This window comes from Fusarium sambucinum, chromosome I (assembly GCF_050947815.1).
Source record: "Fusarium sambucinum isolate potato_lamoka chromosome I, whole genome shotgun sequence".
Taxonomy (NCBI): Eukaryota; Fungi; Ascomycota; class Sordariomycetes; order Hypocreales; family Nectriaceae; genus Fusarium; species Fusarium sambucinum.
The window spans coordinates 3,227,068-3,249,332 of NC_139294.1; the positions used below are offsets into that span (position 1 = coordinate 3,227,068).

At 48.4% G+C, this 22,265-nt stretch overlaps 6 protein-coding genes across 6 annotated transcripts; 5 read left to right on the plus strand and 1 right to left on the minus strand.

Moving 5' to 3' along the window:
- Nucleotides 1-440: 440 nt before the first annotated feature.
- Nucleotides 441-1,943, minus strand: FSST1_003768 (adaptor protein NBP2; the record flags this gene model as incomplete). The annotated part of the gene is made up of 1 exon (XM_083229878.1): nucleotides 441-1,943. One exon carries the CDS (start codon nucleotides 1,941-1,943, stop codon nucleotides 441-443), a length of 1,503 nt encoding a protein of 500 aa, XP_083087198.1.
- A 3,906-nt stretch (nucleotides 1,944-5,849) lies between these two features.
- On the plus strand, nucleotides 5,850-6,669 carry FSST1_003769 (RNA polymerase II subunit A C-terminal domain phosphatase; the record flags this gene model as incomplete). Its single annotated transcript, XM_083229879.1, has 2 exons — nucleotides 5,850-5,959; nucleotides 6,012-6,669. 2 exons carry the CDS (start codon nucleotides 5,850-5,852, stop codon nucleotides 6,667-6,669), a joined length of 768 nt encoding a protein of 255 aa, XP_083087199.1.
- A 1,837-nt stretch (nucleotides 6,670-8,506) lies between these two features.
- On the plus strand, nucleotides 8,507-10,067 carry FSST1_003770 (alcohol acetyltransferase-domain-containing protein; the record flags this gene model as incomplete). Its single annotated transcript, XM_083229880.1, has 2 exons — nucleotides 8,507-8,553; nucleotides 8,609-10,067. The coding sequence occupies 2 exons, from the start codon at nucleotides 8,507-8,509 to the stop codon at nucleotides 10,065-10,067; spliced, it is 1,506 nt and encodes a 501-aa protein (XP_083087200.1).
- Nucleotides 10,068-12,013: 1,946 nt separating this feature from the next.
- FSST1_003771 (uncharacterized protein) lies at nucleotides 12,014-14,895 on the plus strand (the record flags this gene model as incomplete). Its single annotated transcript, XM_083229882.1, has 3 exons — nucleotides 12,014-13,054; nucleotides 13,105-14,454; nucleotides 14,512-14,895. The coding sequence occupies 3 exons, from the start codon at nucleotides 12,014-12,016 to the stop codon at nucleotides 14,893-14,895; spliced, it is 2,775 nt and encodes a 924-aa protein (XP_083087201.1).
- An 894-nt stretch (nucleotides 14,896-15,789) lies between these two features.
- Nucleotides 15,790-17,508, plus strand: FSST1_003772 (glycosyltransferase; the record flags this gene model as incomplete). Its single annotated transcript, XM_083223732.1, has 1 exon — nucleotides 15,790-17,508. One exon carries the CDS (start codon nucleotides 15,790-15,792, stop codon nucleotides 17,506-17,508), a length of 1,719 nt encoding a protein of 572 aa, XP_083087202.1.
- Nucleotides 17,509-20,460: 2,952 nt separating this feature from the next.
- Nucleotides 20,461-21,939, plus strand: FSST1_003773 (JmjC domain, hydroxylase-domain-containing protein; the record flags this gene model as incomplete). Its single annotated transcript, XM_083229883.1, has 1 exon — nucleotides 20,461-21,939. One exon carries the CDS (start codon nucleotides 20,461-20,463, stop codon nucleotides 21,937-21,939), a length of 1,479 nt encoding a protein of 492 aa, XP_083087203.1.
- Nucleotides 21,940-22,265: the final 326 nt, after the last annotated feature.

Here is a 22,265-nt window from a genome sequence, read left to right on the forward strand (position 1 = left end):
AATTGTGGTCTGATAAAATAAGTACAAGCAATAGCTTGGAGTGGCCCGGTATGATTCATAATATCTTCCATGTTTGCCTTCAACAGTTTTAGTGGTACAGTATTCGATCTTAGTGGTATACATCTCTTCAACACGGCACCTGCCTCTATCCGCTGAACGACCTCAGCCTGTTGCTTCAACAGACTCAACTTGTACACATTAATTCCGTTATGAGTATCACGACCTTCCAATAGATCTTTTCTCGCCAATCGCTGTCAAAAAACTGAGGTGTCAATATCCGGTAATGTGCGGGATGCATACTTCTAGAATCACCTGCTATACATCCATCTTAAAGTTCGCTGTGGTATTATTGGTATATGTGCCCGCTCCGTCGGAATACATCGAATCGTGAGCGTCTCTTCAAGCATGGCATGCAATTCGTTATTATTCAATCCTCGGTATCACCTCTCGACTTCTTTCACTTCTTCACCGGCAACCGGCTCTCCCAACTCCATCGGTGGCTTCTCCTGCACCGGCGTGACGTTCGAGTCCCTTCTCGTTTCAGCATCGTGGCTCTCCCTCCTCAGAATACCAGTATCTTGGGACTGCGCGATTGTCGGCGTGTTTGCTTGACTCCCCCCGCGTTGCCCATGATAGTGGACGACCTGCGGGGGCGCTTGTCCGGATTGAAGCCCCAGTTGTTCGGTGGGATACGGGTCAAGGTCTTTGCTCGACGTCGAGAACATCGACACGATTGGCTGATGATACCCGTTAGTCGCATTGCTGGAAGATGGAGTGTGGCCATATTGACCGCTATGCTCCGCTTGGGTAGGTGTGCCCACGTCAGGAGAGCCAGATCCCTCCACAAGATGGCCAGTCAAGCTATTCATTCCTCCTTCGATATCGCGGAGTAATCGGACATATTCCTCGGGCACCAGGCCGCTCTCTTGCGTCTTGGGGTCTTCGGCAACCAGCCAGCCTTGTCCGTGTCGATACGAAACCCAGATGATCTGGCCCTCAACCAGAGGCAATTCGTTTTCGTTCTCTCGTTCGAAATCGAACAAGGCAACGGCCTTGCCATGGAACTCTTCGTCCGGCGACGTAATAGTAAACTGATAATCTCGTGAATAGCGAGACTCGTCATTGAAGCCTGGGGACGATGGGGAGCTGTCAGACTCGGGCTGATAGTACTCACCGCCCTCGGCAGCCCTGGGTTGTTGAGCAATATGATATGCCCGGCTGTGTCGTGCCTGGTCTGGCGGATATGTGACAAAGTCTCCGCCAGGGCCGTTGGCCTCGCTGCCATTATTCACATAGTAAGTTTCGCTGCCGTCTCCACTAGTTCCCATGTAGTAACCCCGCTCATGGTCGTAGTTGGCCGAACGCACATCATCACGGCCTGTCCTCCCCCTCATGCCTGTCGCTGCCGAAGTCGATTTGTGCTTGCGGTGGCGTGTGGCCACGACAGGGCTTTGCAAATCCTCGTCTTCACTGTATGGGGGACCACCGTCGAACTGGATGGGAGCAAGGTCATGAGCACGGTTGAATCCTTCAGTACCCCACGACTCCCAAGGCATGCGTGCATCCAACGAGCCCGGAGGGTCTGATAATCGCCGGTGCTCGCTTGCGGGCGTTGTCATGCCCGATGGCGGACCCGAAGGTTCAGGCGGCGGGCCATAGTGTAGAGGATGAGTGACTGGGTAGGCAAAGTCCCGCACTTGTGTATACGAAAGAGTTGAGGGGAACATTGGAAATATATGAGAGTTCGGACGGGATCTCGTAGGCAAAGAGCCTGTTGAGTATTGGGAAAGTCGGCTCTTGGAAACGTGCGACATTGGTCGGGACTGAACGCTTCGGCGCGATGACGGAGATGTGATTAAAGGTGGCAGCGCGGGGTGATTAGGGTTCGGCGAAGAGACTGCGGCTGCTGAAGGAGAGGTCACTGGAGAAGAGGTCGTCGACATAACTGCCGTCGCCGACATGCCTTTCAAGACAGAGTCAAGCGACAGTCGTGCGATCTGGCGCACACGGCCGCGCAACCGCCGGAGGATGGGCGTGCAGCAAAGGTCTCGCGGGGCTTCAGTAAGACTGACGGATAAATCAGTGCGGTCGCAGAACAGAGGACCCGCGGAAAGGTCGAGATCGTGGGGTTCGAAGTGATAGAAAACGTTGCGTTAGACAAAGACAATCTGCGCCAAAGAAATCAATGCGATACTCGATTCGCAGTGTGCAATCTTGAACACTCGAGGTAGGGTCTTTCTTGTCCAAACAGAGGTAGTCGAAGCGGCGGACGTCAAGTCAGCCGTAACGCTAAGACGTTGAGTACCGTAGGTTGGCGGTCGATCAAAAGGCTCCAGTCGATGGTCAACGTAGCCCTAATGCAAATGATGCGAGACGACCAGTCGTCAGGCGACAAAAGCACAGGATGTATTTGGTTGCAAGTGTGGAGAGAGTGAGAAGCGAAGGAGTGTAAAAGAAACAGAGCAACAATAGTTACAGTAGCAACCGAAATAGAAACAGAAGAGAAAACAATGCCCTGCTCCTGGTGCTAGGAATGAACAAGGGCTCAGCACTGCTCAGCGCTGTACAGTAACCGCAAATGGCCGTCCAATGTCTATGCCTGCGCTTGCGCTTCCAGGCCCTGGGCTGAGTTAGGATAGGATCCCGAGGGTTGCTGATGGATGAGAAGGCAAGGCAGAGTTGGGTTAGGTTAGGTCAGAATGAAAGAAGCGACTGTCCACCCGACCTCACAACATGAGCCCCGGCTTTGCGAGCGAGCGAGCGGGTGAGGATTGATGAGAGCCCGAGCCTAACGTTAGGACCTGGGGGAGACCGCACCCGGTAAGGTCGCCCGTTGGCACGTACGTTCGGGCCCAAGACCTGGAGTTGAAGGTGTTGTAGTGGAGCAGAAATGGTCGCGATAGTGCACCACACCACTGAAGCAAGCGCCTTGTGCACCAATCCGACTGGTCAATCAGCGAGTCAGCGCCTGTAAGTCAGGGACAAGGACCCAATGAAACTGGCTTTCTGTAAGGTTGTCTGCTTCTTCCCTAAGCGCTAGGAAGAAGGGAATTAAACTGTTCTAGAGACTTGACTAGTCGGAGCTGATAAACGTCGACTAATAAGTTGAAAACGATACGCAAGCAATCAAATAATGGGACTACCCGGTTTCATCAAGTAATATGGGTGACATACATGTTAATAACTTGTCCGGGCAGGTTGTTAGTCGCGGACAGTTACCAGATGAGGGGTAAGTTGACTAAATTTTGTGTAGCTTGGACCTACTAAATTTAGGAAAAGGTGTCAAATGTCGACTGTCTCTACGTTGGTTGTGTCGTGCAAATAAGTCATGGTCAAATATAGGTAATCAATACAACAAATCTCCGAGTGTTTCCATACCAGATCTGAACGTCTTTTGACATCATTTAACTAGCGAGCTGATTATACTAGACTACCCAGTAACTCGTGTGGCTTGGTAGTAACCCAAGGATGCTACCATACAACCCCTACCCGGTCTGGAGGAGCCGCACTCATCCTAAGTAAGTTCTTAACCATGTAATTAATTAAAAGTTGTACGTATATTCGATCAACAAACAAAGCCAAGGACGCCACGACGTTCTCTGCACTTCTTTTCTACTCTCAAGCCCGTGCTCAGTGTCCCTCGTGTTCTTCCCGAAACTGGCATATTGCTTGTCGTCTTGCATGCGCATGCGCCTACGTAGACAGGACGTACGACGACTCCCAACCGGAGTCTTGCTGGATGCCCACCCGGGCCGTTAGAACTTGGTTCATCTATCTGCAGATAGGTAGATCTAGCTGAATCAAGGCAACTAGGAGAATTCAACTGGGTCACCATAGAAAGCAATCTCCGCACATTGCATCGTTGCTGTCGCAATGGGATCATCCCGTCAACATTTCCTGGCTTCTCTGGAAATTACCATGATTATGGCGCGCAGGATGATGAAACTAGACCCCGAAAGGTGTATGACAGGGGCGTCTAGATTGAGGTCGGCTACGTAGGAAGCTGGAAGCAAGGCGAGGTAAAGCGAGACGAACAATCAGGGTACCAGAAAAGTTGGCCGTTGGAATCATAAGAGATGAAATTAGTAGGTTATTTTATGCTCCTTTGGCTATAGTCCTTAGACTACTTATTTTTCTACCCTAAGACTTGAAAGGCCAACTTTTCTGCTACCCACTAGCAAGATAGATCTTCCCTTAGCACATGTTGCTGTCGTCTTCGAGTCTTTATCGGGCATTTGGGATCTTGATCCCAGGTTCATTCCGGGGGCCCACGATCTTGTCAACGGCCGAGGCTTTAATGGCTGCAGATTGCGGATACATCCACGGCTAATTAACACGAGATAATTTCTATGGTTCATTGAAAGGTGGTGTAGCGTAATTGGACATGCAGGGCTAGCACAGGTGACAGTGATCTGCAATGTTACAACCATTGAAATAAACATGGTTGTTCATGGTGCACCGCAACTCGCTGTGATGCGATGAGAACTCGGGAGATGCACTTCACAAGTTTAGGGTACGGAAAGAAAATAGGCCCAAGTCAACTTAATAATAAAAGTACTGCCCGAATAAATGATTATATTATTTTATAACCAGTAATCGACAAGACTTGATTTGGTTATCTAAGTCTTCAGTGTCTTTTGAGTCTTCTCGAGGTTCCTATGCCCGTATTCCTAGTAAGTTGGTCTCTATCATGATTGGTTAACGTCAAAGCGTCGTTTGTTTCAGGTTATGCAGGCGTTTAATAGCCAATAGAATCTCTCGGTGAGCTTCGGGTGGAGATCCTCCCGTTGGGTCGATCCTAAGCAACAAGGAATCTCAGCCGTCTGACCACCCAATGGAATAAAGGGAACAGAAAACTAGATACCCGAGCCTTGGATATTAAAAGAATCTCTGTAAGCCCCTGCTGGTATTGTTAGCAAGCTGACTGCTTTATTCTGTCTTTCTTATCTTCAAAGGGCAGGTATTCTTGCTGCTTCAAGGATACCGTAGGTACTAACGTCAGCTTCCTGAACGATATTACAGATTCTATCAGATTCTGTAAGTGGCGTTAGATGCGAATTCCGTCTCAAGGGATCATTCCGCTGCCAGCGTCTGACGACATCAGAAGCAATACGCTGTTGTTCATCCCGTGTTTCTCTGTTGACTTTACCATGCATTATTATAACCTCGTGGTCAGTTAGTAAAGAAAACAACAACCATCAATACAGATGGTAATTTCACGCAAATTTTGACAGAATTATCTCCGCGCTCTCAAAGTAGCATTTGTTTTTCGGAAGCAACGGCACTGTCGTTATCCTTCCCGCATCAAGCAGACACTTCCTTCTTCCATGGACCTTCCATTGATGTCTCAATGCTAACGCGACTGCTTACTCATCATTTATCGTACCGCACTTTAGCCGACAATTGTGGAAACTAGCGTCACCTCGCCCTAGCTCTCAGCTTTTTAACAGCTTCACCACAATTCTCCAACCTCTTCCTTCCTGCAAAGAACTTTCTTCACGCGTCGCGCACAACCCAAGTAAAAAGACGACGACGAGATGATAGTAATTGTGCCAACCTGATATTTACAACTGGTAAGTGTTCGCATGATTGATTGATACACAAACAACATTTCTATGATGAGTTTAACATATTGGAGCTGTCTGAATTTCCTTTGCTGAAAAGACACTTTATACGCTTTTTTATCTGAAGATTGATTACATTATTTGTTTATGAATTACTTCTACATAGAGATAACCTGCTGACATCGTTGCCTCGTAGTTTATCGCGTGTCCTGCTACTCGAGCATGCCACGCGCTTTTGCGCCCACCAACAATCTCGTTTTCTCGCCCGGCTAGAACCTTGAAGAGATGGAGGTTGCTAATGGTGGCTCTGCGGCCCAAGGCCAAAATGGTTCATCTGAAGGCAACAACGGATACAAACTAAAATTCTGCACTGTCTGTGCCAGTAACAACAACCGGTTCGTACATACTTGTCCTACAATTAACAGCGTTTTGTTAACATGCGAAAAGATCTATGGAGGCCCATCTCCGGCTTTCGCAGGCTGATTACCCTGTCATCTCCTTCGGCACAGGTTCTCTCGTCCGCTTGCCTGGACCTACCATCACCCAACCTAACGTATACCACTTTAACAAAACTTCCTATGACAGTATGTTCAAAGAGCTTGAGTCCAAGGACGCTCGACTGTATAAGAATAATGGTATCCTGAACATGTTGAATCGTAATCGCGGAGTCAAATGGGGTCCAGAGCGCTGGCAAGACTGGCAGGTTGGTGTACCTCGCCTGCAGCACGCCAAAGACCGTGGCAGCGAGGGTACTGAGGGCGGCCTGGTCGACATTGTCATTACCTGCGAAGAACGATGCTGGGACGCTGTTGTGGATGACCTCATGAACAGAGGCTCTCCCCTTAACCGACCTGTCCATGTCATCAATGTTGAAATCAAGGATAACCACGAGGAAGCTGCCGTTGGTGGTCAAGGCATCCTGGACCTTGCCAATTCTCTCAATGCAGCCGCTCAGGAAGAGCGTGAGGCCGTTGGCGCCTCTGCTTTCGATAACGGTTCTGCGTCGAGTAGAGCTACGTTTGATGAGCGAGTACCTGACGTTCTCGCTTCGTGGCAGGAAAGATGGCCCAACCTGCCAGCAACCTGGACTGTGGCCTGGTTCTGATCATCGTAAGAGCTCGCTTTTTACATGCCTTGGTGAGGTGACTGAACACCATACGATAGAGACAAAACTTGGGTATGCCACCACATCCCAGGCGGCTTGATACTGTATTTTCAGATTATCTCGAAGCTCAAATGTTCCTGGTAGAAAGATCAGTGGAACGGGCTTTCAGAGGACTTAGATGCGGAGAGTACAGCTTTCTTGCTCCCAATCGTAGATACCCGAACCTGGTCAAATCGATTCAGATCATATCGTGACAACCACAAAGCAACATATACTCCGAGCCTGCAGGTCAGGCACTGAGGCACCCAACCAATATGTTCCTTCAACAGTATACACCCGTCACCACGGGCAGACGACCTGCGATAGGCCTTTATTACGTGCTGTAGTCATATACAGCTAGAGTTGTGGGCGACTGATATGCCATCCTTGCGACTTAACAAACCCACAGAATCCTTATTCTGCCGGTTCATCCGCTGCTATCCCTATTATGGTTTCGCGATCAAGCAGATCATGGTGGACGGTTTCTTAGGCCCCTCACAGTGTGTTCGGCGCAACTCTATCATAGGCAGATGAATAACGTCGATCTTTGACCGGCTTCTCAGTTATAATGAAGATTGTCCAAACTGCATCCATAGTGAGTGTTAAAAAAAGAACTGGTCTGTGATGTTGCAGAAAATACCTTACCTAAGAAACAAGATATTTTAGTTACTTTATGATCTTGAACTCGCTCTTAGACTATTTATTATCTGCATATACCTTGGTATTGGATTTTCTACCATCTCCTGGGCTGATAAGGATTTAATATTGGCCTCTGTGGTATAAGAGATAAAATGAACAAGTTAGTGAATGGTGTTTGGACTACACTCCAAGGTTATTTATTTTTATACCCCAACATTTGGAGGCTATCCTTTTTCTGTTACCCACTGGCTTCGTTGAATCGATGCCCATTCCTCCTAGCATCTCACAAGGTAATGGCGATCGCTCTAGGTTGGAATGAACGATTCATGTTGTTAAGAACCGCTCATAGAGAACGGCGGTTGTATCTGATCCGCCGACGGCCAAGCCTCCCAGTCTAGTATTTGTTTATGGTTTGTCAACTAAAAAAGAGGTGAAACACAGATTTGAAGATCTGGATGACATCGAATGTCTTAGTTCCAAGATACGGCTATGATCGCCAGGCTTTCAGGGGTATTGAGGCAGCCGGTTGAAGTCCGCGTTCAATGCCGCCTCATAAACAGACAAGAGTGATCCTAGTTAGTATGACGCCACAGATTAACTAGGGGGTGGATCGTGTAGATTGTCAAGCGTGAGGTCAATTACCTAGGTAGTAGGTAGTAGAAACGATAACCTCCTAAGTCTTAGGATAGGTATGAGAGTGCCAATATACACTAATACGAGACATTACCACACGATGCTATACTCATGTCTTCTCAATTCGTTCATTGTTAGTTGTCATTTTTACTGCTGGTTTAAATCTATTAAAACACGGGGTTAGTCGGATATCAGGAAGTACTAAACTTCAAGTACAGAACAAGCAGCCGCAGCTGACTGCATAGTCTAAAGTAAACAAATTCAGTATTTGTCCGTCACCCTTACAAAATAGACTCAATCTTATAGGACAATTGCCTAGGCGTTATCTTCCCAGTTATCTCATTCTAAGGAAACATGCATTCGCATCCTACTCGCCCATCCGCGGCAAGGTGAGACGGTATCCCGCGGAGACCGCATTCGCAAAACATCAGATAAATAGAATAGCTAGTCCGATAAAGATATATCGATACAACATTATAACAAACTTTATTTGACTCTGAAGTTATTTATTCACTCAAACGGCAGAATGGCACCGCAAGGAAAGCCCAAGGTCATCCGACCAATGAGCAATTTGTATGGCCTCTTTCAACTTCAACCTCCAATTGTATCAATGTACTGACTATAACAGAGAATTGTATCACTCAGCCCTACATACTCTACGACATAGCTGTGGAACTGCTGTAACGTGCCGTTATGTTCTCCCAGAGCACCTCATTGGAGGTACAGTTGAAAATGCCCAAGAGGCCTTCCGTATGGCTGTGGCACTCACAGTAATCGAACATCCGATGCTACAAGTGGGAATCTTGAATGAAGACTCAGCTATGCCATCATGGATTGAGCTCGAAAGAATTGATCTCGGCACACATGTGACTTGGGAAAAGATCCAACAACCCAAAGACTATGATGTTTCCCTGAAGGAAGCTATCGGCAGTCAACTCGACACTTGGTTTACCGATGTTGAGTCTAAGCCGGGGTGGAGAATGTCTGTTTTATATCCAGAAGGGCCTTTGGCGTCACTGAATGTTATCTTTTGCTGGAATCACACCAATTGTGATGGCGTGGCAGGCAAGATTTTCCACCAGAGCCTCCTGCGTAATCTCAACGATCCCAAAGTCGACAAAGAATTGGACTCCCTCAAGAACAATGTGCTGATCCTGGAGAGTGTTGCGGATAGATTCCCACCGCCACCAGAGAAGCTTATCAAGATCCCTATCTCATGGGGATTTGCTCTATCCACCATTTGGAAAGAGCTAAGACCCCCGTTTCTTGTATCGAGCGACCATACACAGGTCAATTGGGCTCCTATCCACGAGGGGTCTTATCGAACTGTGTTCAAGACTATCTCAATCGATGACGCAACATTGAAAAGAGTTGTTGAGAAGTGCCGAGCGCATAAGACTACTATCGCAGGTCTTCTTCACGCTCTTCCCCTGGCATCTCTCTCGCTACAGTTGGCTGAAGGCCAGAAGCATCATAAGAACGAGGCGAAATCCATGTATGCCATCACTGCGTTGGATGTTCGTCGTTTCATTCCCGCCGAGTCTGACGCTTATCCTTGGCATGTTCCTAGCACAACTATGGATAATCAGATGGCGCTTTGTGACCACATGTTTGATGAGAATATGGTATCAGAGCTTCGTGCCAAAGCTCAAGGCATATCTCCAGATGAAAATGTCATGACAAAGCTTGAGGATATCGTCTGGTCCGCCGCGGCTCAAGCTCGAAAGGATATCCAGCACAAGGTGGACCAGGGCATGAGTAACGATCCTCTAGGCTTGATGGGCCTCGTTAAAGACTGGCGCATACAGAAGAAACAGCAACTCAAGAAGCCACGAGTCGGTGCTTGGGGCGTGTCCAACCTAGGCACGATGGATGGAGAGGTTGAAGGGTCAGGCTGGAAGATCGAAAGAGCAGTGTTTCAGCTTAGCTGCGAGATTACTTCTCCCGTCTTTCATATCAGCTCCATGAGCGTGAAAGGGAAAGAGCTTTGTGTTGATATCAGTTGGCAGGAAGGTGTCATTGATACTGAAATTGGAAACAAGCTTGCTTCTGACATGGAGGCTTGGTTAAGGTTTCTTGGCGCCTAGTGGATAGGAATGAGGACGGGGAAAATACGAGGAATATCGGTTTGGAATGTTTGAGGCTGTTAATAAGACTGGTCCCGGGCCAGTGGACTATTTGAATCATAAGAGTATAAGAGACGAAATTGGCAAGTTAACTTGCGATGTTTAGATCAAACCATAAGTGACTTTACTCATGGCCTAAAGCTTGCCTAGAGATAGAGGATATAGAGGTATGTAAATGCAAGCTTCTACTGATGATCTTTAGACCATCGTTTCCAGGGTCCAGGCGAATATTTCTTGGTCATGTAAGCGAGGGTCCTTTAATGTCGATAGCCAGGCATACTGTAGGTAGTTTTTATTTTATTTTTTACTGATGTACCCTGTACCCCACGATACCATCAACAATTGAGGCCTCTTATGATAAACTATAGCACACGGATACTCCGTAATAAATTCTTCATCCGTACTCTGTAGTTCATGTCATCTTAATTAGTGTCATTCCGGGTTACAAGACCCGGGTGGCTGTGATATCAAAGCACGTGCCGGCCTAGCTTTAAGACCCGCGTATCCCAGCGTCTCGCTCGGCAACCCGCTAAGCTTCGAACGCCTGACGGGGATCATCAGACGAATTAGAGCCGAGGAGTAAGCGGTGCTTCACTGGTTTTCAGGGGTAGGCGACAGCCCTGGGGCTAGAGGTTCTAGCACAGGCACAGTGCAATCAGTGGAGTGGAGGCTTGAATAAGGTGTTCAAGCCTAGGACCCGAATTGCATCGAGATTGGTTGAACAGAAGTGCTTATTTCCCGTCCCCCTTGCATGGGTCATATCATTTGATCTTTCGAATTCTGGTGCGCGGTAGATGCAAGAAGCTAATTCGATACATAAATGATGGGAGTGATGGTGGTAACTACATCCATGATAAAGCCTTCCTGACGAGATAACGTTACTCCGTCTGTACCTTGCAGGCTTGTTCGATCTCAGTGGACTCGAGAAATTAAAAACTCCTTCATCAACGATATTAATAAATTGCAAGACCAGGGGGGAGACGTGGCCCATCTCCATACCGAGACATTCTGGACTCTCACCCCAGAAGACAATGACCCGGACAAGGGCTCATTTCCTGTCCATCAATGGAGATCTCGGTGCTCGTGCTGCATCTGCCCAGAGCAACCCACTTGGTTCGCCTTGGGGCAATCTGCACAGTACGCACGCTATTTTCTGGAAGCAGTCAAGTTCCGTTGCGTTGCGATGGTGTCAGTGGAGTTTAGTAAACTTCAGTTCAGGGGATGTGCACCCCGATTCAGTCTAAATCCAACTTGAACCCCCTTTTGGATCACTAGAATTGATGTTACTTTGAATGCGATTCAGTTGATCTGGGTTTGATAGTCCAATCCAATTACTTTCTCGATTTACCTATCTATGGTTGATCATCTTCCCTTCTTTCCCTCTCCCTTGTTTACTTTCCTTCACCTTGCAAGTCACCGACCAGGAAGAAGGAACAGCACAAGCTGAGGCCGACCCGCAACGTCTTTCCCTGTAACTGTTACTGGACAATTCTTTTAAACCTCACCGTATCTTCTTACATCACTCCCATTGATACTGTTTTTTTCTCAATCACCACCACCCATTATCATCATCATCAACATTCCTTTCAACCATTGAGCCACACCCAAATCATCCGCTTTTGTCGTTTTCGGCCACACGCTGGAGCTTGGCGCTTCCACCGCCCCTGAAAGACGCCAATCCTAATCCTGTGGGGGAAAGGATCCTTGGGGCCTGTTCCTGTTGGACTTGATTTATTGTCAACTCCGAGCCTACTGTACTGTATACCTACCCGGGCTGGCTGCATTCATTTCTCGACCCCGTCTCCGTGTGGCGCCCATATGAGACAGGCGGCTGGCGCTGTTCCAGTTCCATCTCCCTCCGGCATCATTTCGGTTTCGCATTTTTTTGTTTCCTCTTCTTCTTGATCATGAGCATCAGTTTGGGACGCAATGCGCCGTTGTCCCCAATCTCTATAGGCGGTAGCGACTACTCTGTTTCCAAGTACCAACCTGACGACGGCCCCTTTCCCAATCCCAACGGTCGCTCCAACCTTGCATCGCCCCCGAGTTCGGGCGGCTCCAACGGCGCCATGAGCATTAACGGTTTTCCAAACCCTCCTATGGGCGGCCCGGGCCCGGGTCCAGGACCAGGCCAAGGACCTGGCCCAGGTCCTAGAAGCACTGGAGGACCATCGCCGCCTGCTTCAATTGCGCGATCAAGTAACGGCACCCAGCTCTATGCTCGCAGCGAAGGCCGTAACAGTGTCCGCGGTGACCTCGACGAGGCCGTTCTCAGTGAGCACTACGTCGCTCTGCGCATCTTTCTCAACACCCGCGATCCCAATCACAAACAACAACCAAACAAAGCTCGCGACAAGCTTCTACGCCTTTCCTCAGTTCAATTTTATGAGCTCAGTACCGATGTTTTTGACGAATTGATAAGACGACAGGCCGCCGCTAGGGCGCCTCCGAATGCACCAAATGGCCCTCCTTCGTTCCTGATGCCCGAGAATAACTTCCACCCCAAGCGAAACCAGGCTCGTCAAAGACTATCTTCCCTTGGCCCTCCACGATTCCGAGACCTGGCTGCCGATGTGTATCACGAACTTGAACGTAGATTCCCTCGCTTCGTGGGAGCCGACCTTGCTCGTACAGGAAGTCCCATGTCCATGAGAGGACCAGGCACTCCGATCAACGGCAACTTCCCCCCAAGAGCTCAGAGCCGCATGAGGAGGCCTTCTGATGCCCAGTCTATGAGAGGACCTGGAGATAGTTACGGAATGCCAGCCTCTCCAGGTGGCCAGAATGGCGATTACGGACGTCCTACACCGAAACAGCTCAACCAGAATAATACAATCGTCCCCAACAAAAGCATTATGCTTGAGGAAGATGACGAAGGTGAAGGATACGCAGACCAGGACCCCAATCGTGAGAGCAAGAGGAGTGCCGGCAGCGGTGTAATGTCAGAGGTAAAGAATTACTCCAGTTTTGCGCACAGGCAGATACTAACACGATATAGGCCGATAGAAAAGCCTTGGAGGATTCCCAGAACCAGGTACGAGAACTACAGGAGAAACTTGGGAGCATGGAAGATGCTTGGAAGAAGGAGAAGGATGAGATGAACGGCGCTTTGGACCAAGAACGTTCCCGAGCTGCTGCTATCAACCTTGAGAAGCAAGAGTGGAGCGATTTACGACTCAACCTTGAGAACAAACTGGCTGAGGCGCAGAACCTGAACGACTCGATGAAGCAAGAATTGCAGCGCGTACGAGATGATCACGAAACAGAGATTCAGAGACTCAGAGACGATATGGATGCAGCACATCAAACAGAACGAAGTGTTGGGCATGGCGCATCAGACTCTGAACTTCAGCGGGAAAATGATGAGCTTCGACAGGAACTCAGAGAACAACAGCAGGTCACAGACGAGGTTAGAAAAGAGGCACAGGAGTTCTTGCTCGAGATGCGAGAGCTTTCTCAGCAAAGTGGCACGACACACGAACGACACGCAGAGCTTGAGAAAAAGACGGAGAGGCTTGAGCGCGAGGTTCACGAATGGAAGAACCGTTACGCTGGAGTCAAGACTCAGCTACGACACATGCGGGCAACCTCTGCTGGTCCTGGTATTGAACACGACGCGGCCAAGCACGTCCGTGAGCAGGGTTTCGTGGACGAGCGTGGCATGGTCAAAGATGTTCATGTCACCAAATTCCAAATCGCGATTGATGAGCTTCTGCAAAAGGCTCGAACTGAGGATCCAGAAAAGGTGGTTGACGCCATGAAACTCGTCGTCGTTAGCGTGCGCCGCATTACCAAGGATATTCAGGTGCCCCAGACCGATGATGAGGAGTTTCTCCAACAGCAGACCAAGTTGAGGTCCAAGGTGTCCTTAACCGCAAACAACTTTATCACGGCTTCCAAGAACTTCGCGTCCAGCGCTGGGATGTCCCCTGTTTCTCTGCTCGATACCGCAGCATCACACTTGGCTGCTGCCATTGTTGATCTGCTCCGTCTGGTCAAGATTCGAACGACCCCTGCCGAGGAGCTGGATGATGACGATGGAACCGTAACGCCTGCGGATTCTAGCGCTCTCTTTTCACCGGTTGCTACTGAGCATCCTGTCAGTATCCAGGACAGACTGCCGCCTCCCGCTCCCTTTCAAGGTCTGAGCGGTATGCGAACCAGCATTGACTCATCGGCATATAGCCCTCTGGGCTCACCTCGCCAGTCCGCTGAGCCATACTCTCACCAAAGATCCATGTCTAAGGCCAGCGCGGTACCAATCGGCCTCGGGCAACCTATTGCAAACAACCAATCCAATGGACGAGTTGCTCCGCAGCTGGATCCCCGAGCCGCCGAAGATCTCAAGGTCAGTGATCTTCACACATGACGGCGTCAGTAACAGCAACACTGACGATTTCAACAGCTCTTTCTCGAGGAACAGAATTCCATCCTATCAGCCGAAATCCAGAGACTTGTAAACACCGTCCGCGGAGATGCCGACATGCGCCGGATTTCTGAAGACATTGGTTCCATCAACGGTATTGTCAGCGATATCATTGCGGAATCGCAAGCATGCGGCCTTGGCGAGTCGGCAGCCCAGTTGGCTCAATGTCGAGAACACCTACTAGAGTCTGCTGATCAGGGTCAAGACATGTCCAACATGGGCGTTGCGACCAACGCACACGAGTGGCGTATGTGGGTGCAGACATTACCACCCATTGCATTCGGTCTGGCACGCGAGACCAAGGATCTTATCCAACAAGCAGACGACATGGCCAGACCCGGACGACCTGATGACTTTTCGTAATCACTTCATTTCTGAGACTCCGGACTTTTATAAACTTAACAACCCGGAATGCGCTTTATACCCCTGAACGCCAGTTTTGACACTGGATGAGCTCTTTGCTGTCCTAATGTTTTGTCTTGGATTGGTCAATAATACCGGGATTGCGTTGAACGTATCTCGATGATTAAGCGGGTTGAAGAGAAGAACGGAACATACAGTTGGGTAATGTTGCACGTGGGAATGCATAGGAATGGCGTTGGGAATATTATTGATAACGCATGGAGGCAGCACGATCCTGAAATCCAGTATATAAGTGCGCCGGACATCAAGGAAGGATTCAGTACGGCTTTGGCATTGACTAAAGCAAGTTAGAAGGGACATGGTCCAGTTCTGACAAGACTACACTACACTACACGATGGACAATGATAATAGAGATAGACGAGAAATGGAATGTTATCAATTGTCTATGCTTATTATAATGGTTTCTTCATAAATCCTGGTCGTGAGTATAGTTGTGTGGCAAGGCAAAGGTTCTAACATTTCATCTCATATGTAGTTTAAGATTAGGGTCATCAAAGACTTAGGATACCTTGTCTAAGATTTACCTCCTACTGGGTAGCAGAAAAATAGCCTCCCAAGTCTTAGGGTATAAAAATAAGTAGCCTAAAGACTATAGCATAAGGGGCATAAAGTGACACACTAATTTTGTCTCTTATGTTTCCAGCGGTCAATTTTTCGGATACCCTGAGGACCTCGTCCCACTGCACCGGGACTAAGGTTGACTCCACTGGTATTCCCAATGCAACGGGACTTTTGCAGGCGTCATACATGCCAATCAATACACGGCCAACCCATCACAATCCTAACACACACATTCCAATTTAAACTATTCAGCCTAAGTGATACCTAAAACAATGGCTGACAACCCCCATGAGTGTCGCAGGAGGATACTTCTCCTGGTCACAACGGGAGGTTTCACTCATGCAGGTACTGTAAACCCCCCCACACAATTGAAGGCCATTATCGTTAGAGCTAACAACAACACAGCCCCAGTCCTTGAAATAGGCGCTGTTCTCGCTTCTCGTGGCCATGAGATCCAATTTGCTACATGTGCTGGCCAGGAGGAATGGACTTCTGATTATCACTTTATAAAAACTACTTATATCGTCGGTCCGGCTGCTACGGAAGATGACCTGGATCTTCACTACGAGAGGCTGCGACTATGGCGCCATGAGCACGGCTTTGCTCCCATGATGAAGTCAAAGTACTTCTTTGACAACTTCTGGACAGAGACTTACAGGAGTCTGCGCGCTCTTTGTCAGGATCCCTCTACGAAGCCCGAATTTATTGTCGCGGACTTCTTCGCTGATAGTGCGGCGAGGGATATGCTCAGGCAGTTCAACATCCAGCTCGCAAGCGTCTGGCCCCAGATGCCATACGCTATGGCGCCTGTGAGTTATCAACCGGGTCAACCTGGGTTCCAGGCCGATGGGGCATTGACTTCTGAGCATGCATCCTTGACCTCGCGGTTCTGGAACGAATTTGTGGTGTTGGCAGCATTACCTACGGTCATCCCTTGGTTAATATGGACAAAACGTATGCGCGTTGATGCAGGCGTCAACTATAGCCATTCACTTCTCCCCAAGCCTGATTACCTCGTTCTGGTCAATTCTTTCTGGGGGCTGGAAGCGCCCAAAGAACTCCCGCCTCTTATGACACCCGTTGGTCCTATCCTGAGCGACGAGTATCCTCCCCTAGATGAAGACCTAGCCCAGTTCCTCGATAGCCACGACAAGACGATATATGTGTGCTTGGGAACTCACGTCAACCTCCCAGCAGAGGAGTTAACAAAGTATCTCCTCGGATTCATCCAGGCTCTAGACGCTGGGTCTATCAACGGTGTCATATGGGCTGTTCCCCAGAAACCGCGTACCAACTTTGACACTTCCAAGACTTATCCTCTAGCTGATGGTTCACTCATCAGCGTCGAAAGTCTTCTCAATGATGCCCACCCACACTTCCGCCTTCCGGTGTTCGCACCCCAAAGAGCCGTCTTGGCACATCCCAACACTGTCTTATTTCTCACTCACGGTGGTGGTTCAAGTGCCAACGAGACTCTCTTCCACGGTACACCTGTCCTTGCAGTGGGATACTTCTTCGATCAGCTCTGTAACAGCGCTCGTCTCGCAGCATCGGGCGTCGGCACGTCTCTTGACAAATCCTATCTAACACCGTCCTCTATTGCATCGGCCATCGAAAACATCACGTCTGACAAGGATGGATCGTTCACTACTAACGCCCGTCGCATGCAACGAATAGCAATCCTCAATTCCAAGCGGAAACACCTCGCAGCCGACCTCATCGAGGAAGTCATGGTAGATCAAGAACTCCGGTTCCGCAACGGCGTTGAGTTGCGTCCTATGCATCTGCAGACAGCGGATATGCGCATGCCCATATGGAAGGCTAGGAACTGGGATATGTTGCTCATCAGTCTGACGGGACTGGTAGCTGGTGGTGTAGCTAGTTGGTGGCTTGCCAGAGGGGGCTGGAGGAAGATACCTCTTGTGCTGGCAAAGTCGGGGAGGTTTGGCAGGGGGTTTGCGAGAGAAATCTTCGAAAGCCGAAGGTCGTGATAGCCTAGTCCAGTCTCGGATAGGACTGAGTATACTGGGATGTATTATAGGATGCCAGGCCTTGTGGCCGGCATTGTAAAAGCTAGCGCTTCTCTTCTCCATTTAGTAGACGATAGACAAAATGACCTGTACGTCAATATAAAATACCTAAAACTCATAATTTGTCCTACATATCGTCCCGAGAACCACTCTAATGATTATACTTAGATATATCTTAGAACTCCATCCTGAATATCACTAAAATAATAATATTAAGTTCTGCTACCATTACAGAGGATCATCGCGCATTAATTGATAGGGTTTTCCTCAACGTCCGATAGCTTGATTCGGGGAGCCTCGTCACGAAAGATAGGGCTCTTAGAGCAACCTTATTCTCACACAGTCCTCAGGGTATCAGAAAAATTGACCCCTGGAAGCATAAGGGACGAAATTAGTAGGCCACTTTATGCTCCTTAGGCTATAGTCCTTAGACTACTTATTTTTATACCCTAAAACTTAGGAGGCCATTTTTTCTGCTACCCACTATCTAGACAGTCCATCGCGAATTTGATGGGGGGAGGGAGGGGTTTCTCAAAGTCTAATCGATGCAATGAGACGGTATGTCACGAAACATAGGGCCCCAAGAGCATAAAACATCTTAGGTTGAAGTTCGACGACCCCAGATTCAGCCGGACGTTCTAATGGAGTTATATAGCCGACCAGCTTCCATGCCGAATTAAGGAACATGGAAGATACAATACTATCTAAGATCACACGCAATTCTTCGAGTTCAAGGACCTAAGCTGGCTTTTTATGTGCCTTACTTCCTTCCGCTCCAAGCACACAAATACCTGAGCAACTGGATGCGGAAACTCCATGGTGACCTTGATACGACTCGACGCTATCGCCGAGCAAGCGCTCGTGTTGTATGAGATTACGAAAGCAACTGGCGATGCAGAGCGAAGAGGACCAGGAGTCAATTGACTGACTGACATTACCTTTGGTACATCAGACGACGAAGTTTTGACCTCTGATCTGATCGAGTTATTGGCAGATAGTCGTAAAGATCGATCAATGAGTGTGCTTGTTGCTTCGGATTGTTTAAGCTTCTGAAGAAGGAGAAACGGCCGTTGTGCATATAGCTAAGCAACTGCTGTGTGATAAGTTACGTACCTGTTTATATCGGGAAGTGGTGACTTGCTGTTAGGATTGGAGCACTTTAATTGTGTCAAAATTCGGGAAACGGTATTGATGGAGTGTCTGGCTTGTTGGCTCCTTTGATGGAGTGCTCGCTATATCTCTTTAAATGAAGCAGAAGGAAAGAAAGAGGCAGGCGCATTGGAAACTCTAAACTCAGTATTATGACGTACTACATAAACAGTGGCTCAAAAGCTCATTAAGATTGCATATGTTGATTACACAATTTCGTCACTTTTGTTCAATGTGGTCAAATTCTTTGGGGCAATAATTCATTGTTGCAATCAAGACAGATGGAAGACTAGGAGTGGGCGGGGAGGGTGCAATGTTCAATGAAGATATTCCCAATCATCACTTGACAACTCGTCAGCAAAGACATTATTCTGAATAGATGCTCGAAGAAATCATTCCTAGTTTAAAGACAGTATGTATCAGGACGGACAATGGCAGTAACAAAGCAATACTCTCGGTTTATGTACTATAAATTGTCTGACCAAGCTTAGAAATGCTACAACAATGCCGTCGACTTCCTTTCAGGCACGGGTCAAAGGTTTCCCCAAACCCTTGTGCTTAATATAAATTTAAACCAAGGCTATGGAACTGATTGATAAAGATCCCTGTCGCCTTTGTCCTTCAACGTTGCAAGCGCAAGTAAAGAAGAGATGGACGGGCCTTAGCGTGCCGATCATGCGCTTATCCTTTTGTGGCTTCAATATCACTTGCTTGTCCTAAAATAGGTTGCGAAGTGAACAACTATCCAATATACACACTGATCTAAATATATTGAAAGTATTAGGCATTTGATAAATGGATTAGTCTTGTTCACAACGCCGAAGTGGCTGTTCGGATCCTTTTGGTTTCCTACGTAAACCTTCCTTTCATTATCACACATCTGGGAAGAAAATGGAGAGAAGTTTGTTTCGTGAATTTCACCACATGACTGTTTTTATCTCTTGGTTATCAAAGGTAAATCTTTGTCTTTTTTATACTCTCGTCTTTGTTCACTCGGAAACCGTGACGCAGGTAACCATAGGTTTCCTACCATTGTATGTCGGTTTTCCCCGCGCTAATCATGGACCTTGCAGGTGGTTTGCCGCTAGAATCCAAGCTCTGATTCTTTTTTGAACCAATCGCTGGACTCCCCGCCCGGTCCACTCTTAGTCTTTTAGGTGGGTTGCTTCTGTCTTTTTTCTGTATCCCGGGCACAACAGAGTGCAGTGCGGGCAGGTGCGCTCCCGCTATGGCTCGCTTTCTTTCAGCGAAAACTTAAGAGACAAAGGGAAAGAAATACACTCTTTGGTGGTGGGCAGTGGCTTTGTTAGAAGTGGCCCCTTCACGAAGCTCCAGTCATAACTACCGCAAGGTTGGACTAGCACTTTTTAAACTCTTGTCTTTCCGCTTCTCAGGACCTTTTCTACAGCACCAAATCAATTCTTTTGGATTCTCTTCACTTGCTCTCCTACCTCAGATCTCATCTCGCACAGACAATACGGCCATCGCAGTCTCTATTGAAAGACGCTCAACATTTGGAATCTGTGCCTCTCTTTTCTAGGATTATCCGAATATTTTACAATCCAGGTGCACTCACTGGCCTTTTACTCAGTACCTAGACTAGATTGTGAATCAGGTACCGACCAACTGACTGAACCAGGGTGGCGATTACGCTCACCTCTCACTCGTCGCCAACTTTTGCTCTCACCCTCACTCTCCACTATCAACCACATCAACTGTTCTTCTGTCTGTCGCAATCGCGAGACGGGCCCTCCCCTCGCTTCAATGGAGATTCAACATCCGTCGCATGAGTTTGCGACTCCTCATCTTCAATTTCAACACTCTTCTCCGCACCGTCAACCGTCTGCGCCTGCGCCTGCGCCTATTTCCGCTCCTCAGATTGCCTACGAGCAGGGTCCAATCCCCGCCAATTCACCAAACGTCATGGAACCAGCGCCATGCCCTCAGCAGCTACCAATCACTAAACAACATTCTTCACTGCCAGACTTCAATAGGATTCAACCATCTCTAGCCCCAGCAAATGGGCCTTCGCCCCCTCCCGAACGTGACCAAGATGATGCCAGTTCAGTTCTAAGTGACCTACCGTCGGAGCTTTGCGAACTTCCTGCTGAACTTCCAACCGAACTTGGTCCAATCGATTTTGACTGGGACGGCCCCGAAGGCCATGAAGTTTTGCGACTTAAACCAACTGTTCAACAGTGGAGTGATTTTTCAGCTAATCTTGCTTTTGCCCGGAGTCTCCAAGCCGAAAACCATGGCTGCTTCAAAATCGTCCTCCCAGAAGAACTTGTCGAGGATCTGCCAGAAAAGGACTCCCAAAAGGTTCCTGCAAACGCATACCGACCCACCCAAATTAAGAAGAACAGCTTCTGGCGAGTTGAGACTGTCTCTTCTGTAGGCAGCTTTAACTCATCAGTCACCGGTCCACAATGCAAGGTTTCTGCCATCCAGGCCATCGATCAGCTGAGAAAGTTGTACCGGAAAAATGATCGCAAACAAATCCGCAATGTGCGCTATCGGGCGGACGTCCCTGCATGGACCCCCGAACAGCGACGCGAAGCTGGTGTTCCTGAACAGAGCCCAATATACCCTTTGAAGGGTGACAAGCTCGACAAGACCAAGGCCATCATCCCGGGAATCCACACACCTTATGTATACGAATCAGGGCCTTATTTCGGTGCAAGCTTTCAGATACACGCTGAGGACTTCAGACTCGTCTCACTAAACCACCTGTACAAAGGCCGAAAGATTTGGATTGTAGTCCCTTCTACAGCTGTCGACGTTGCTGAAGAGGCCCTTGGTCGAAAGGGCAAATGTTCCCAGTTCATGCGACATCGAGCTGAGTTCTTCTTTCCTCAAAAGCTTGAAAAGTTGGGCATACCCTTCCGCATCATCGACCAACGTCCTGGTGAGACCATAGTGATTCTGCCGGATGCATATCATGAAGGATTCAGCACAGGATACAGCATCGCTGAGGCCAAAAACTATGCGGATAATGATTGGACTACCGAAACATACCAGGAATGTGAAGTCAAGTGCAAGCTTGCCACAATGATTCCTGCGGATTTAATGCGGCCCTTGAAGGATGGAGAGGCTCAGCTTGACCTTTGTTCGGGTTTCGAATTACTGTCGAAAGACACACCACCGGCCACGCCACCAACAACACCGCCATCTGCGAATATGAAGCGACGTCTCGATGACGAAGGGCAGAAAGCTGAGAATACTAAGCGGGCCAAGGCGTAGAATGGCGCAGAAGGATTTGGCCTTTTCACCACATACCTACAGAGAGTTGCTACTGATTTTTGTTTTTTGGGGGCGTCTTGGTCGTTGGAACATTTTACGAACTGCTGTGAAAGGGTACTTTGCAAAGGATGGCTTCGGGATACCCACGATGCCCGGCGTATGGATCCATTGGCAGCCCACTTTCGTACTTGGGATTGGGGGGGAACTGTTTCGGAAGGCGTTCACTTTTTGCCTCTTGCGCTTAGACCAGAGGCCGGTCACCTTAATCTTACTTTGATAGACAAGGCGTTTGTATTAATTTCTCGTTATGCGTCGTGCCAAAATCG